General features: G+C 45.8%; 1 protein-coding gene across 3 annotated transcripts in view; it reads left to right on the top strand.

Annotated features, from left to right (window-relative positions):
* FAM20B (FAM20B glycosaminoglycan xylosylkinase) overlaps positions 1 to 12,152 on the top strand; it is a 28,213-nt gene extending 16,061 nt beyond the window's left edge. For all 3 annotated transcript variants that reach the window (XM_061634220.1, XM_061634221.1, XM_061634219.1), the window contains exons 6-8: positions 8,605 to 8,796; positions 9,258 to 9,317; positions 11,199 to 12,152. In XM_061634220.1, coding sequence (XP_061490204.1) covers positions 8,605 to 8,796; positions 9,258 to 9,317; positions 11,199 to 11,430 — 484 coding nt within the window. In that variant the 3' untranslated portion in view covers positions 11,431 to 12,152. The remainder of the gene's footprint in view (positions 1 to 8,604; positions 8,797 to 9,257; positions 9,318 to 11,198) is intronic.
* The last annotated feature ends 5,597 nt before the right edge of the window (positions 12,153 to 17,749 follow it).

Genomic DNA, 17,749 nt, shown 5'->3' on the forward strand with positions numbered 1-17,749 from the left:
TAGTTGGTGGCCAGCCGGAAGGATGAGGAAACCTCCATTTCTCCACTTCTGGACTCTGCCTTCAGCAAGCAACAGAGTCAGACTATTCCTCCTGGGTCCCCATAAGGAATTTGGGAACAGTTTAGTTATTTTTTCTGTTCTTTTTAGAGTTTACCTTCAACTGCAGTTGCTGCACACAGACTTCTGCCTCTCTCTTCTTTCATTTCCCACCCTAAGTGAATAGGCAGATTTGAGGGAGGAAGAGAGGGATTCTTTTCTGAAGAGGCACAGGAAGTGCCAGGGCATGGTGGAGGCTGAGATTTGTCTCATGCCTCCTCCTACTGTCCTTTGTCGGAATGCTTTTCTGCAGTCCTAAGGAGAGGGAAGCTTTTTGGGAGCATTGCCGCTAAAGAGCCTGAGAGAAACTGGGATTGGTCCCTTGCTATCCAAGGCTTTTTGTTGATTTTGAAATCCCCTGGGGCAATGGGCCTCCGCGATGCACGGTTTGCCACCTTGCCGCTTTGTTTTCAGGTAAAGCTGCTATGCTTTTCTTATCAGGAGGGGGCATATCCTGCTCCAGCTCTAGCCTCTCCCTTTTTCAGCTGGGATTTTAACTATGCCTGGAGGGAGATACAGCCCATCTCACACCTCGGCTGAGGAAGATGGGTCCCTGAGGGGGGGGATCCACTTCTCAGTTAAGCAATCCCCTAGCCATCCTCACCTCAGTGACAGGCACCATGCTAGACTCTCCGCCTGAAATAATTTCGTTTTCTCAGCTCCCTTCTACTCAACCAGGGGGAGGGGAAGATGCACACATGACTCCTGCAGGAAAAAAGCACGCCAAATCTCACCATTTAGATAAGCCCTCTACCTCGTCAGCCATGCTGGCCTGGCTTAACAAGGCCACGATGAGGGAGGCGGGGGCTTTCTTAGCCAAGCATTGGGCCCATGCGCACAGGAAATCAGGCTCCAAGCATTCCAGGGCCCGCTGCCATGATTACTTCTCATTTTCCTCCTCGTCCTCCTCCTTGGATGTCAGCCCAGATAGAGGAAGGGGGAAGAGCAAAAGAAGGGACTTCTTCCAGAAGCCTAAACCCCACAAGGATAAATGCAAAATATGCTCCAGTTCTGGGTTCCAGCCTCACAGCCTTTCCCTTAGCCCAGACTCCTGAGGGAAGGGTGCCCCCCGTCATCTGCTTCAGACTCAGAGAAGGAAGAAGGGGAACTCTCAGGGGAGGATTTCCCCATGCTATACCCGGTGCATAAGAAGACTGTATTCTTCTGACTCCTATCCTATTTTGATTTCTAAGGCTATGGCCTGCCTTCAGCTAGACCCGCCTAAGAAAACTCTTCAGGAGGGGGAACTAGAGGAAGGGGAACTGGGAGCTTCAGACATCTTCCCCAGATCAGGGGATCAGAAGGTGGTCATTCCCTTTTCAAATTCTTGAAGGATATTGCTAAGGAAGAATGAGATCATCCAGCCAAATCCAAAGCTCCTCATGCCCTGTCCAAAAAGCTATATGGACTTCCTGCCACAACCATGGCAACCTTTCAGGTCTCAGCCATTCACAAGCCTGTATCTGCCCTCGGGGCCAAGACAGCTATCCCCAAAGGAGGAGTGGATACTCTTTCAGACCAAAGTGACAGGTGCAGTGAGGCTATCTTAAAATGTGCACACGAAGCATCCACATTGGCCATGAGAGCTTTGGCAGCCCAGACATGGGCTGTGGTAAAGTGGGCTAAAGTGCTGCTAACAGAAGTGCCTCCTGATGCCAGGCACGTCAGGGAGGGGCTGCACAAATTGGCAAAAACAGCTGAATTCCTAGCAGATTCCTCCTTGGACAGCCTGCAGTACTCAGCAAGAGCACTTGGATATGGAGTGGTAGTAAGACGCAATATCTGGCTGAAATAGTGGGTAGTGGACCAATCACTCCAAAGCCAGCCTTGCAGCTCTGCCTTACTCAGGTGGTCAACTTTTTGCCAAGTCTCTAGAGCGCTACGTGGTGGAGACAAAGGATAAAAAGAAAGCTCTTCCTTCCACCCCCAGGAAGCATAACAAGTCCCATAGGAAGACTTCACATTCCTTTTGCTCCAAGGGCTATCCAACTACCTACAGGAATACTCGACAGTTCTGTGGGTCCTGGAACTCTTCCTGGAATTCCTCCCAGTAGTGCACCTGTTCCACACCCTCCTCCAGTGAGGGGGGGAGGCAACAGACATCATCAAAACTCCAAGCCCAGTTTCAAGTCAAGCCAAGCATGAAGCCAGGACGGCCCAGGTGGGGGGCAGGCTTCAATTTTTCACACATGCCTGGGTGGCCTCCACCTCAGACAAATGGATGCTGAGCACTGTCTGTCTGGCTACTCCTTATGGTTTTCCGCCATTCTGCAGGACAGATGGGAGGGCAGTTCCTCCATCGCAGAGAAGCTGCAGAGAACCCTGGATGCCATTTCTCACCTCCTTGAGATAGGTGCCATAGAACCCGTGCCAGAGCATCAGTGGTCCTCAGGAATCTTCTCTGTGTTCTTTACAGTCCCCAAACACAATGGCGATCACTGCGTCATCCTGGGTTTAAAGTTCCTGAACCGCTTCGTGTGGACAAAGAAGTTCAAGATGGACATGCTCAGGTCTACTGCAGAAGCCATTCAACCAGGGCACTTCCTGGGATCTATAGATCTCACAGAGGTGTACCTGCATGTCCGCATTCTCCAGCAGCACAGACTCTTCCTCCACTTCACACATGGCCACCACCAGTACCAATGCAGGGCAATGCCTTTCAGCCTCGCCTCGGCCCCAAAGGTGTTCACCAAAATCATGGTAGCAGTAGTGGCACACCTTCTCACTCAGGGAGTCTGTGTATACCCTTACCTGGATGACCTTCCAGTGAGGGCCTCCTCAGCGACAGTGGTGCAATGGGATCTCGAGATGACCATCCAGTGTCTGGGAAACCACAGCTTCATTATCAGCAGGGACAGAGCCATCTGATCCCCACCCAGTGTCTTCAACATCTGGGAGTGGTCATCGACACAGCTCAGAGCCAGCTCTTCCTGTCCACTGAACATACGGACAGGCATCTGTACCAGCTGCACGCATGCCTGCAAGGCAGACAGGCTACTCTCATCCAACTGGCTCAGCTGCAGGGCTCCATGATAGCATCCATAGACTCGGTGCCGTGGGCACACTTCCACCCAGCAATCCAGCAGTTCCTACCTCTTATTTATCAAATGCATGTGCACCAATAACATCACAGCCAAATTGCATGTCTGCAAACAAGGGGGCATGAAATCAGGCTTTCTTCAGAAGGAGACCAACCTGCTGTTCCAGTGGGCAGAAAGGCACCTGGTATCCATTTCAGCCATGTGCAGGGGATCCTGAACACACAAGCCGATTGGCTGAGCCAGGAACAAGTCCACCAGGGAGAGTGGGCCCTTCACCGGGACATGTTTCTAGAGATCACTCAGAAGTGGGGGCTTTCATGCATGGACCTGTTTGCCTCATTGTTGAATGAGGACCAGTTCATGCCACAAGGCTGGGATCCACATGCCCAGGACACAGACACCCTGTCAGCCCCCTCGCCTCAGGTACTTCTCTATGCCTTCCCGCCTTTACATCTACTGTCCAGACAGTTCTGAATCAGAATTTTCCAGACCCAGGTGATAGTGGTGGCTCCACACTGGCCATGGGGACCATGGTTCTCCGACCTAGTGGATCTCAGCTCCAGCCCACCAGACCCACCCAATTCACCAGTCCCACCAGACTGGATCTCCCCTCACAAGGCCCCATCCTTCACCCAGACCCAGAGTGGCTCCAGCGTCACGCCTGGAGGCTGAGCGGCAGTGCCTAAGTGAAGAGGGGCTGTCTGAAAGGTTGTTTCCACCATTCTGGCATCTTGGAAACAATCCACCCAGAGAATTTATGACCTCATCTGGAAGGCGTTCAACAGGTGGTATAGACCTGTTGCAGAATGCCACATCCACACCATTCTTGACTTCCTGCAAGATAGTGTGGATCAGGGGCTGCCCCCCAACATATTCAAGAGATAGGTGGTGGCCCTAGGCAGTGTGTTTCCAAAGGTGGGGGCCATTCCGTTTCCTCTCACCCTCGAATCAAACACTTTCTCCGAGGGGCAACCCTGCTGTCACCACCAGTGCAACACAGGTTTCCCTCCTGGGATGTCTAATTAGTCCTTTGAGCTCTCTCACAACATCCATTTGAACCAGCACATTCCATACCAGTCAAGGACCTCACCCTCAAGACAGTTTTTCTTGTGGCAATCACCTCAGCTAGGAGGGTGGGGGAACTGGGGGCCCTCTCCATCTGGGAGGGGCTGTGCATTTTCAAACCAGGCAAGGTGGTTCTTCGCCTTGACCCCAATTTTCCCCCAAAGTCAATTCCCTCTTCCACAGGGACAGGACATCTCCACCCAACTTCTGCCCCAACCCAGTCCATCACAGGGAGAAGAAGTGGCACAAATGCGATGTCAGGCGGGCACTTTGGATCTACCTGGACTATTCAGGAGGTCTGAAGCTCTGTTTGTGTCCTTTAAACAGGGCACACAGGGGTTGAAGGTGTCCAGGTCCATCAACAGCCACTGGGTGAAGGATTGTGTGGTTAAGGCCTATCAGGCCAAAGGGAGAGCTCCCCCTCCAGAGATAACTGCGCACTCAGAGCGGCTGCCACCACGGCAGCACTCCACAAGGATGCCCCGCTGGAGGAAATCTGCAAAGCCACCACCTGGGCTCATTCATCCACCTTCGTCAAGCACTACAAGGTGGATAAGTTCGCTTCTGCTGAAGCCTCTTTTGGCAGAAGGGTTCTTCAGAGGGTGGTGACCTAGATTTGCTCCCACCCAAGGATGTAGGGTGGGTCACTGCTCAGGTATATCCCATTCCTGTCTGCTCCACCCCTCCGCTGACCGAGAATGGAAAGTTGGACTTACTGTGAAGTGTCCTTCTGGTCAGCAGAGAGTGGAGCAGACAGCCCCATTCTGCAGCAAAACCTAGGCTGTGGGGTGGGGAGGGCATCTCCTTGGAAACCCTCGGGCAACAACCCCATCGCTCACCCTCTAGATAGAGTAGTAAGGGCTTCCTACGTCCCTTCCTGGCGCTGTCTATTGATGTGTTAATGTTTGTCCTTATTCTATCCACTGTTCAAGTTTCAAGTTCATGTAGATAGAGTGGCCGGCTGCTCAGTACTCGGTTTTTTACAGCTGGGTCACAAACTGGAGAACGGGAGAAGGTTTTCTCCTCCTTCCGGCTGGCCACCAACTAAACTTATTTTATAGTGCTGACTCTGCCTCCAGGAGGAGTTAACCCATTCCTGTCTGCTCCACTCTCCACTGATCAGAAGGACACTTCATGGTAAGTCCAACTTTCCATCTAGCTTGTTCAGTGAGAAAAGGTTAAGTTCAGTTGATGGATGCTGTACATATGTGGGTGTTTGCTTCTTAATAAAATATCTGTTCCAAATTACTACATTGAATCTGGAACTTTTTGTTAGGACAACACATGGTACCAGGAGTGATATACATTGTGTGAAGGTACTATGGAGTTTTTGAGGGCTCCGCATCCTTTGTCTCTCTCACATGAAGCAACTGAGGAGTGGAAGAGAGAGACGTTTGAGTACAATGAGAAAGGAGAGACACTAAAAGGGAAAAAGTGACTGTTCTAAACAGTGGCAGATTGGGAATTGAGAGACACTGAGAGAAATATCGCGTTTTTTAAGAATGGCAGAGGTTTGAGTGGAGTGAGCAGGGATTTGAGTACAGCAAGAAAGGAGCTGAGAATGGCTCTGTTCTGTTAGCTTCTGTGTTGTACCCATCTCTGCTATTTCTCCGTGTTAGAACTTAAAAACAACAACCTCTCAGTGTTCCTCCCTTGCCAATTATTCAGACCTCTCTTGTTATTTTAAACCACCACTTTTCCCGTCAGTGCCCCTTGCTTCTTGCCACACCCACTGCTATGCAGCCTGCTTTCTCTTTGGCTCCCCTACCCTGTTCTGACTTCATGCAAATCCCAGAGTTTGATCAGGCACTCCAAATTCTCCAATGGGGACTGAGTGTGACATTTTACATTTTTTAAACATGTATTTATTTATTAGATTTGTTAGATGCCCATCTGGCAGAGGTTAATGTAAAATATGTTTTTTGAGTGGAGAACTATGTTGGACCAAATCTTGTGGTTAATTAACTTCTGATTAACATTTTACTCTGAAAGATTGGGATCAGGTCAGTTTGCATCATAATTTGCTAAGTTTGAATTTGTTGAGCATCTCTGTTCCACATTCCTTTTGTTGAACACCCTCTGCTAACTATGATAAGTTCTGTTCGTCTTTTGTGATTGCATCTGTAAATTTAGATTCCTCCAAACCTTTCTATTTAAAAACAAATTAAACCCATTTGTACCTGCCCCATATGCTTGGGTTATGGTTGAAGCCTATACAGGCAGTATCTGCTGTAATAGCCATGATGTTCAAGGTACCGGATTTCAGGTTGACTATTTATCCTTCATGATCTCCAGATAAGGCTCTCTCACTAGTTATTCCTTACCATTACTCCTCCTGAAATATTACTGCACCTTGCAGAGACAGAACCAAGTATTGCCATTCATATAAAGCCTTAGGCAAAATAAGGGTGTGTATCCTCTTTTTGTGGATTTGCATTAAATTATTGAAAGGGTGTGGAATTGTTAGGGGGTGGTAGATGGAATTAAGAGCCCATGCTGTAAAGAGGAGATATAGTGTGAACCTTTGGAGAAGGGGCAAGCCAGTAAGTAAAGACAATTTTCTCACACATCATGGTGGGAGAACACTGCATTGAAAGTTAACTGAAAGTGACAACTCTGCCATTTCTTCCTATGGACATGTACCATAAGTCTTTCCATAGCTAACTTAGTAACTCATGATTATGTGAGAGACACTAATCTAAATGTGGAAGCTCCAGAAGTTATGTAGGTCTGAACCTGCTGCTCCTGAAGACGCCGCCAACGCTGCCCTGCGCTGGAGGAGGCTGACAAGGGCCCCTTTCACACTGCACTTTATTCTGTTATTCTGACAATTTATTTCCTGTTAATTTGTGCATAAAATCTGAGCTTTCACACGACATAACGGGTAGCTCCGGAATTCTGGTGGAATGTATTGAAAGTTTAGCGCTAATTTCTGTAATAAATGATACCTGAAAAATTCCGATAGCATGCTGGGAAACCAGATGATTGCGGGAGTTTTGCGCTAGCTGCTGCTGCTGCTGCTCACATAACAGCCATCCCAGCATGCAGTGCGTTCCTGCCCTTACCAACAGCCCTCCCAGCATGCAGCATTCGCTCAGCCTGTGCTGCTGCTGCTTGTGCTCAACCAGAGCCTCTGCTGCTGCGCTGCCGCGCCTCTCAGCTGATCGTGATCGTGCCTCTTTCAACCCCCCCCCACGCACCGAAAGAACGGGCCTCAAACCAAAGGTAGATGAAGACCTGCTCATCTGGTGTTGCGTGAGGCTGAATTGGGGGGAGGGGGGGAACTCTGCTCTGTGTGTGAAAGACTGTTGTGCAAAATGCCGATATAACAGGTACTGCAGTGTGAAAGGGATTTTTGAAATATGGAATGAAGCGCTACCTTTTTAATCCGGTAAAGTAGCACTATTAGCCCCATGTGTGAAAGCAGCCAAGGCCTACAATGAAGCAGTTCAGAGCCCGGCAGAGTGACAGCTGTGCCACCTTTACTTTTGAAAGCCCCGGAGCCACCACGTGCCGCCCGCCTGTCTCTGCCACCACTTCTTTTTAGCCCCTGCCCTCCCTGCTGGGCCTCTCGTCATCTCGCCTGGTCATGATGGTGGACCCACATCAACTCTCCGACGACACAAGCTCTGGCGCTGGGGACTCCCCTGCAGACAGATCCCCGTGCGCTGAGCTGGCCTCCACCTCTTTCCTCTCAGAGCCCGTTGTTTCCATCTCTCCCATGGGCAGGCCTACCCCTGCCGAGCAGGCTTCCAGCTCTTTCCTCTTCTTTCCCTTTGAGGTTTCCATCTTTGCCATGACCCACGAGAGCAGCCTGGCGAGCCAGGGCAGGGAGATTGTGGGCTGGATCATCGATCGCTTTATTCCCGTGATCAAGTTGACGTACTGCTTACTGTGAACACAGTCTATGTTGGCAAACACTGGACTGCTCCCGCTGCCAGTCCTGTCTCGGGACTGGCAGGTGCAGTATCAGCAGGACACCCCAAGTGATGCCATGCTTTGATGTCAACATATTGATGTAAGAACTATTAGACATTATCTAATTATTAGGAATTTATTAGGGAAGTTTTAGGAAAATGTTGCCTGTTATTGTATTGTCATTGAAAGTTGTTATTCCTGCTTTATAATAATGTTAATACTTTGTTATCTAAGTTTTGTAAATTGTATTTTTCTTGATATGTATTCTGTATTTCTTTATTTTTTGTAAGCTGCCTTATTATTATTATTTCCGTTGAGGGCCTTTTGGCCAAAAGGCAATATAGGAGTAAACAGTCATAATAATAATATTTTTTCCCCATTATGGAGGTCTCTCTTTAAAGCCTCTGACAATGCATAGTTATATCTTAAATAAACCATAAAGGTCATCAGAGCTTTGTTTTGCATGATCCATATCTGCTTGCAGATGGGAATATGATGAGAGCTACTGTGATGCTGTAAAGAAGACATCACCCTATGACTCAGGCCCACGGCTCCTTGACATCATAGATACAGCCATCTTTGATTATTTGATTGGGAATGCTGATCGACATCATTACGAAAGCTTTCAGGATGACGAAGGAGCCAGCATGCTAATTCTACTTGACAATGCCAAAAGGTGGGAAATGCGTAAACATCTTAAAATTCTCTAAGTAAGCTAACATTTTTTAAGGTTAGGATCAGTTTGCCTTGATTATCATTGTGCTTCAGGCTCTCCCTTAGGCAGCCTTCCCCAGCCTAGTGCTCTCTGTAACATTTTGGACTACAGCCCTCATCTTCCCTGACCATTGACTATGCTGCCTGGGGCTGATGGGAGTTGTAGTCTAAAAAAAAAGAAAGAAAGGCGACAGGTTGGGGAAGGCTGTCCTAATTGGTTTATGTTTTTTGGCATCTTTTCAAGACAGGGAGCTAATAGTGAAATTTTGTAAGCAATTTTGTGCAGCCTGTTAATGCTAATATATCTTATTTTCTTCAGCTTGTGGGTGAATTGAAATGCCAGAGCTGTTGAAGACCTTAGCTTTGAGAGAGGGGTGAAGTTTTCCAGAGGATTCACCGGATTTGTTTCCATTTGTTTTTCAGCTTTGGGAATCCTTCCCTGGATGAGAGAAGCATTTTAGCACCTCTTTATCAATGCTGCATGTAAGTGAAGAACAAAAAAGTTAATAATCTTATATACTGTATACAACTTGCAAATCTTAGTGATTAACACTCCACCTTAAGCATCCTGGGAGCATGCAAATCTGACCATTAATCCAGTGCTGCTGCAGTTCATCATAAGAATAGATAGTCTGGTAAATATGAATGCATACGCTTTGCAGAATTTTAATCTAGTATCTTAATGGTTCTGGAGCTTTTGTTTGAGACTGAGATCCTGGCTGTACATGAAGCTTGTCACATCAAAAAGAGGCTATTCCTCTGAGTCCCTGGGAACAACTAGTTGCTAAAGGAGAGGCAGGGCAAGATGGAGAGGCTCTGCGATCCCCCTCCTTTGAGGAAGCCTCAAGAGTTCTCAGCAGTCATAGCCTGACTTGCGTGTAGCTGCTTTTCATGTGATGAGAGTAACATGTTGCCAAGCTCCAAGATTCCATGTGAGCCATCCACATTACATGGAACACATTTCTGATAAGGGAAGCACAGAAGTATTCATTTATTCAATCAATTTACATCCTGCCCTTCCTCCCAAAGCAGCCAGGGTGGCAAACACATCAACAGCAATATCATTAAAAACATTCTGAAAACAGTTTAGAAATGATCACATTTAGCCAATAATTTCAGGGTTGCCAGGAACAGCATATTTTAGCCATCAAATGCCTGGGTAAACAGGAATGTTTTTAAATTTCTCCTGAAAGTCAATAATGAGGGAGACAGATGCACCTTATCAGGGAAAGCATTCCACAAATGGGGAACCTCAGCTGGGAAGACCGTATTAGGGGTCGTTGTCAACTGGACAGCCTGCAGTGGGTATAGTAACTGCAGGGAAGGAAGAAAAGTGAGACAATTAAGCGCCTGAGTAAACTCACAGCTGAGGAACCATTCAGAGGGATGTCAGAAATTCTTGGGTGAATAAAATATATTTCAAAATTTTAGTTGCCCTTGTCAAACATCTAGGTACCCAGGCTATTATCTTTACAGCCCTACATTAACAACTTCTATTGATTTCAGGGCTTTTATAGCATTGTGGCTAAGGCTGAGCTGTAAATTGTACAGTTCCTAAATCTCACCTCTGCCATGAACTCCCTAAATAACCTCCCTGTGCAATAAGGGGACAAGACTGACCTACCTCAAGCCTGTTCTAAAGATTACTGGAATAATGTATGTATGCAAGTGCTCTGACTGCTCTATATATGTTTGGTATTGTGTTTAATCTGGTTAGAATAGACAGTAGTTGCAGACCTCTGAATATCTTATTTCTATTCATTGCTGTTGATATGCATTTCAAAACCTGCAGAAAGTTTTGGGAAGGGCTTCACTGTTCAGTACTTGTAAGACTCCTAGCTTTTTTTTCATAGCCTCCAGCATGGGCAGAGACCTACACTTGCTCCTACTTATAATGTAACCTACCACTTCCTCATGCTCAAACACTACTCCTTACTAAATATCCACATTATAATAAAACACAATTACATAATTCAGAACAAAGCTTTCCAATTGAGCGGCTTTATGCAAAGTACTGTAACTATTTACATACATGATTTGCATAATTCATTTTCTGCATAGCATTTATGTGTTTATCACATTTGCACCCTGCCTTTTCTACAAGGAGAATTTCATTTTCTTGTTTCTATGAGGTTAGGCTCGGAAACTGACTGGCTGAACCCAGATCTCCCCACTCTTAAGCCCAACAAATACACTACTTTGTTTGGATTGTTTTGTGCAAAATATGCTCATAATACTTTTTGCACCAAATAGAACATCATGTGACATGCCTGAACAGGCCCAAGTAGACTGATTCATGTCCCAGACCCTGATGTTTGCATTTGAAACTTAGGATTGCCACAGATGCTTTCTTTTCTTTTGCAGTATTCGAGTCTCCACATGGAACAGGCTCAACTACCTGAAGAGTGGAGTGCTGAAGTCTGCCTTAAAAACTGCCATGTTGCATGATCCTATCTCACCAGTGTTGTCTGCCCCTCATATGGATGCCCTAGACCAGCGACTCCTGAACATCTTGGCTACAGTTAAGCAATGTACAGACCAGTTTGGACCAGACGTTGTACTAGTAGAAGATAGGATGACACTTTCCCATTTGTAACTTCAATGGTGGGGATTCTCTCTCTTTCATTTTTAAGCAAACAATAGGAAACAGCACAATTGGTTTTGCATGGCTGTGAGCAGGATGGACTGAAACTGAAATGCCAGACTTCCTGCATCAAAGGAGAAACAGTGGTATGAAGGTTCTGCTGAAGACACGGTACCTGCCTTCAGGTAACCTTATATCATATTTTGGATGTCCATTGCTGGCAGTGGATGTTGCACTGAGAGCTCTCCTGGGTTTCTTTAAGAAGAAATGGGAATTGGGGCATTAATACAGACTGGCTCCAAAGAAGAGCCACAGTTCCCTCACCTTTTCCAAACATAATCTTCAGATTTTAGACCAGAGTTTTAAATAATAGGTTGACCCAGCATCCCTGCTGGCTGCCTAAAAACAGAAAAGGCAAATTCAGTTGTCTCTCCTGACCCGCATGGATCTTAGGAATTTTTGGCTGGAACTTTCTCAAGAGCCCTATGAAGGAATGTGTGGTTGTCAACAGTGTTAAGCAAAATCCTTCAATTCCAAAATGCAAAGGAGACTGTTTTAGGTTGTTAATTTAAATCTATACTCCATCCACAAGGCTGAAAGGAATCAGGATTGCACGATGATTCAAAGACTCAACCAGTCATGAAGATTGGAGATTATTGTGCAAGCCATTGCTGTATTCCCACACGCAAGGATTCTTGCCCCTTTGAAGTAAATATTTCACTGATACCTAGTAATCCTTGTTGCTTTTTAAAGATGCAGATTCAATTGAACCAAATAATTATTCTTAAAAGTAGGAAGGATTGAGACTTATTCATTATATCCTTTCAATGTTGACAGCCCTTCATTAGTCAAATAGGATTTGTTGCTAAAGTTTGCATTTAATTTAAAAGATGGATGCCACCAGAGTCTGAGGAATGGAAAATTTTCTGACGTGTGTCACTACTTCTGTAAGTAGTCACAGGTGCTGTGCCAGAGGGTATGATATTGTCTCATTTTTCAAGGCTAACTTGAACATACAACCTCATTCAATAGGCCTTTTTCAACTGGCATAAAAAGTCTCCTTTTAAATGATCCACTGGCTTTGTGATCATGAGCCTGGAATTGTAGCTTGCTTCAGTCAATGTTAGGTGTCTCTGGTTTGAATAATAAACATGATTGTCCTGGAAATTTTCCCCCTCCAGCATATTGGAGAAAAATCTGTAGAAGTTTATTCTGTCTATCAGTTTTGACATGTAGTGTCCTGGTGCATTATTCGGCAAACTTGATAAGGGGCCTTAGCAGATCTGCAGTGATAGATTAATGTTCCTGGATTTGACACTTGAGATGCCAGCTAAAACTAATTTAAAGGCAAGGCTGGAATGTTTCAGTCAACTCTCTCAAAAAAAATTTCATCGATTTGGGCAAAAGATGCAATTTCCTCCTTCTGTAATAGAACTGGCAGGGCAACGCCTTGGAGCGTGCAGACAAAATATTTTTTTTTCTTTGAAAGCATTTTTAAGCTTTTGTTCTCAGTCCACGTCAGTAATTTTCTTAAATTGCAGCAAGGCGTAAAAAGCTGTGCCAAACCCATCTATAGCAAGCTACCTATTTCAACAAAGAGAATGTTCACAAACGAATTGGTTTCTGTGATTCAACTAAGCATCTCAAGTTATGATGAGAGACATCAGTTGCTACCATGAGGGCCACTGAAACATGACATGAAGATGTGATCAGGTCAGGTGCTATGGTGAAATTCTTTGGACATTTCAAAAGCCTTCTGCCACAACTATATTGTGTCCGGAACTGGAGTAGTACTATTAGTGAGGGTAACCTCTTGCAACTTGGTTGACATTCTTGGGATGTCTCCATATTCCCCTTACCTTTACACAGGCAACTGTGTGCCGGTATGAAATAGGACAACTTTCCAAGGTGGTTAAGACATGCTCATTTCTGTGCAGCCAGTAGTAGAGACAGAAGAAGTCTTGAAGCACCAAAATATTTGAAGGAAGTACTACAGCCCTCTGTATCCTTGCCTGAATTGGCAAGTGGTGTGGAACAAACCACACACGCTTCCATTTAGGCATCTAATGTACTGGAAATGTCACTTAAAAAATAAACTAATTTATTAAAAAGGTAACTTATTTATGTAGCGGCTGAAGCAGAATGCTTGAGATTTGGAGCTGCCAGCAGGTTGCTCTTGGGAGTGGGAGCAAATGGGAGCTGTTGGAAGAAAACAACACAAAATTTTGACTATGTTATGTGTTTCCCCAGGGGTCAGACTCTGCATAAATATTATGTGAATAAATATTTTAATAAAACAATGGGTTGGTTTTTATTCTTCTCACAGCATGTTTGCATCAATAGTGGCTATTGCCTTGCTGTCATGGGGTAGAAGTTGACAACATAAGATAGTGTGCAGTCTCAGTATGCTCCTTCTGGTGTTAGCTTTTTAGTGGTATGGGGGCTATGGCAGTGTGACCCCTTCACTCCAGTGTTGATCCAGTTCCTGTGAGGAGTGACACTGGGCATGAGAAGTGTTAGGGACTCTGGGGCTTGAACTGGAAACCTCAGGGTCTGTGGTTAGGATCTAACCTAGTGAGCTGCTGTGGGCTGTATATGCTAAGAGCCCCCTTTGGACATAGAAAATAATAAGAGATGTGCATTAGCTCCTGCAGACCTGGTATAAATACTAAGAGCTTGTACTTCTGCCTTTGTATCATTAGAGCATTATCTAGATTTCCTCCATTTAAGACAGCAATTTCCAACACATGCTACTGCTTCCAGGGACCCAGAGTGGGTGACCAGGCTCCTCTCTTGGTGGCCATGGAGTTCTAGGGTTATCAAGTAGTGCAGGAAGGACTCCTTCAGTCACTCTCATACCACCTCTTGGTATTGCTGGAATCATTTTCTGAGAACTGTCCAACAGTGGTCTCACTGGAAACTGTGTCAACCAAAAAGAGTGACATATTTGCTAGCTGTCACTTGACTCCCTATAGCCATGCAAATGCAAAGTCTGCCTTGTGATGCATTCCCCTTGCAGACTTTTTGGCCTGAACTAGTTCCTCATCTTTAGTTGATAATGGTGGAATAAAGATTTGTGCTTATGCTGCATTTTCTGAAAATGGGTAGAATCAAAATATTGTTAACGGGAACACAAATAGTAGTTCCTGGGACTAGCCTCAAAAAGTAATCATTGGTTTGTAGGCATACTATGCTTCAGAGCCAGTGCCTGATGATTTTTTAAAAAAGTTTAGTGTCAAAATAGGCTGCTTGCCTGTTGACTTTAATTGAGGATAGTTTAATTTTTTTCTAAGCCTTTAGGGTTCTTTAGGCTGCAGTCCTATATGCATTTACATAGGAGTAAGTCCAATTGAACTCAATGACACGATTATACATGTATAGTATGGCACTGGCCATGCAGTTTTGTGAGGGTTTTAATCACCTGGATAAAGTTCATATGCTTCAAATCCTTCTGAGGAGTGGTTATGTGGCTGTTTGCTTCCAAGGGCTTGTATCCATGTTTCCTGAGATAGCATCCTACACAGTGTGCACATTAATAGATAAAAACTCAGAATTGCTGCAATTTATTTTAAATCTAGACACTGTTCCATACACCACTACTATTTCTTCAATAGTGGAGATAAGTGTGTGGATTTGCTATACAGAGAACAATATCATCTGAGAAAAAGTTGCTACTCTGGGCCCAGACTAGCCCTGAGACCATTTAATTTGGGGTAGGGGAGGAACAGAAGAGACCCTGTTGTGTCTCCCAGGTTATCTGGAAGCAATCTAATCTGAGGTCATTAATTTTTACCTTGAATTATGGCCTTGAACAAGTCCCACCTTGTTTCTAAGGCAACTACTATCACTCTTATTTTTGAAATATCCTGTTATTTCCACCAAAATCTTATTGGTCACAATCCTATTTAGCAACAGAGATCAATTAAGCTTTCATTTAGACCCTTTAATAACTTCTGTGGGGTGTGTGTGTGGAGGGAGTGGCATGTCACCCATGTGCAGTTAGACTATTAGTTCAGTATAATTGTTATAGGATGGGGGGGGCTGATTTGGATGATGTCTGTGGGTACCCTCCAAGTCTGTAATTCTGTAGTAGAGAAACCTGCTGAACTGGTCAAGTCAGTTTCTTTGTTAAGTTGATGGACCTGATTTATATGTCTGAAGACTTGGTGGACAGCAGATATGTTGCCATAGGAATAGGGGTTGCCCCCCCTCACCTGGCTGGAGGCCTCCCTTATCCTAGGGTGAAGAGGTGGTTTTTGTGTGTTTTAGTCTGATGTAGAGCTGGGAGCTGGAAAAACACAGAGAGGCTTGACTGCTGTATGTTCTGAATCAAAGGCCATGGTTTGGGAGTGTCTTCCCAAGAAGCCTAATGGTGAAGCAAGATCTGTTGGAGTTTTAATGCTGGGAGCCCTTCCATCTTATGCTTATATAGGTGTAAATAAAACCATATATCACAAAGATACCACAGTCTTAAGTCACTTTTATTCCAAGGAAACAAACCTGAGTAAGCACTGTGGAACCCCTGGAAGTCTCTCACCGCATGGAGATTGGGGTGTGCATAACACTGGTGTCAGCAGGTGGATTGAGTTTTCTGGAGGAAACATTGGGAGCAAGGAGTGCCTGAGTCAAAATGGAGGGACAACTAGCAGCACTCCTGGAACAGATTCAATTGATGTACCAACAGGACCAGCAGCAAAGGGAGCAGGTTCTGCAGCAGTTTCAGAGAACTGCTAAACGAGCTGGATGCTTTGTGCCAGGAACATCAGGAACAAGGAGAGATGTTGGAAGGCATCTTTGAAGAGAAAAGGGAGACCCCATGCAAGGTGGTGAAAGCCCTGCTTGATCAGCCGCTACATGTGGTTGAGAGTCACTCAGAAGCCAGCTGCAGAGCACACTGACTTGGGTGGCTAAAGAGATCTAGGAAGTGCATGGGCAGTTGAAGGGTTTGGACTGTAAGGAATTGCAGTCAGTAGTGGGGGAAGAAGAGGTCTTGACTGTCCAGGAGACTGCCAGTAGGGAAGGCACCAGAAAGCTGGAGGTGATATCCCAAGAATTAGAAGGGGACGTGAGGAGGAAGAAAGTGCCTTGAAAAGAGTGAACTACAGGCTGGAGATGACCTGCTGCAGCTAGATTTCTTCAGTCCATGTGTGCCAGCTGTGGAAGAAAAAGTACAGAAGGAGAATGTGGAGCTGTGTGTGCGTGTGTGAGAGGAGCCCTCAGTGCCTGGAAAAAATGGATGAGATAAAATCCTCAAGTGACTTTGCCCCTTGGATGCCCCATGATGGCCTTACAGGGTGGAATCTGGTACCTATACCAATCTCAGCCCTTAACCAATCTCCAGGAGCAAGGGTCTTCCAGGATCCTGTGAGTTGGAGGGCAAGAGGCACTGGGAGAATTACCTGCCTCTGTTTGGGCCCATGATTTACTCTGGAAAATAAGAGTGAACAAAGAAGAAAATGTCTTGCTGCCAACATAGGTGGACTAGGCCAACTAGTCCTGAAGAAGATGCCCTCAGATAAAGACTTGTGGCAAGACTTTGATTTGCACTTTGGGATCAGCGTTTACCCAGGCATTTTGGACTTGCTCAGATTAAAACATACCACAGAGTGGAGATCTCCAATCAGCTATGAAATATCAGGAGAAAATGAATGTGACTCTAGTTTCTTCTTTATCTTTCAACAACTTTCAATACCATCAGGCATGGTATCTTGCTAGAGAGGCTCTGTGAGGTAGGAGTTGGAGGCACCGTGATATGATGGTTGCATCCCAACTTTCAGGGCCAATTCTAGATGGAAGCATTGGGGCAGGGCCGCAGCTCAGTAGTGTAGAGCATTTGCTCTGCATGCAAAAGATTCCAAGTTCAGTCTCTGGCATCTCCATGTAGGGCTGAGAGAGACCCCTACCCGAAACTCTAGAGAGCTGCTGCCAGTCAATGTAAACCAGGGATGAAGAAACCTTTTGCAGTAAGATGCAGTCATGGCCACCAGCTTGGATGGCTTTAAAAGAAGATTAGACAAATTCATGGAGGACAGGGCTATCAATGGCTACTAGTTGTGATGGCTGTGCTCTGCCAGCCTAGTCAGAGGCAGCATGCTTCTGAAAACCAGTCGCCGGAAGCCTCAGGAGGGGAGAGTGTTCTTGCACTCGGGTCCTGCTTGCGGGCTTCCCCCAGGCACCTGGTTGGCCACTGTGAGAACAGGATGCTGGACTAGATGGGCCACTGGCCTGATCCAGCTTCAGGCTCTTCTGATGTTCTTATGTCTTGAGGGCCACATTCCCTCATGGGCAACCTTCAAAGGACACATGGCACAGGTGGGGCGGGGCAACAGAT

Source organism: Rhineura floridana, chromosome 6, assembly GCF_030035675.1.
Source record: "Rhineura floridana isolate rRhiFlo1 chromosome 6, rRhiFlo1.hap2, whole genome shotgun sequence".
Classification (NCBI taxonomy): Eukaryota; Metazoa; Chordata; class Lepidosauria; order Squamata; family Rhineuridae; genus Rhineura; species Rhineura floridana.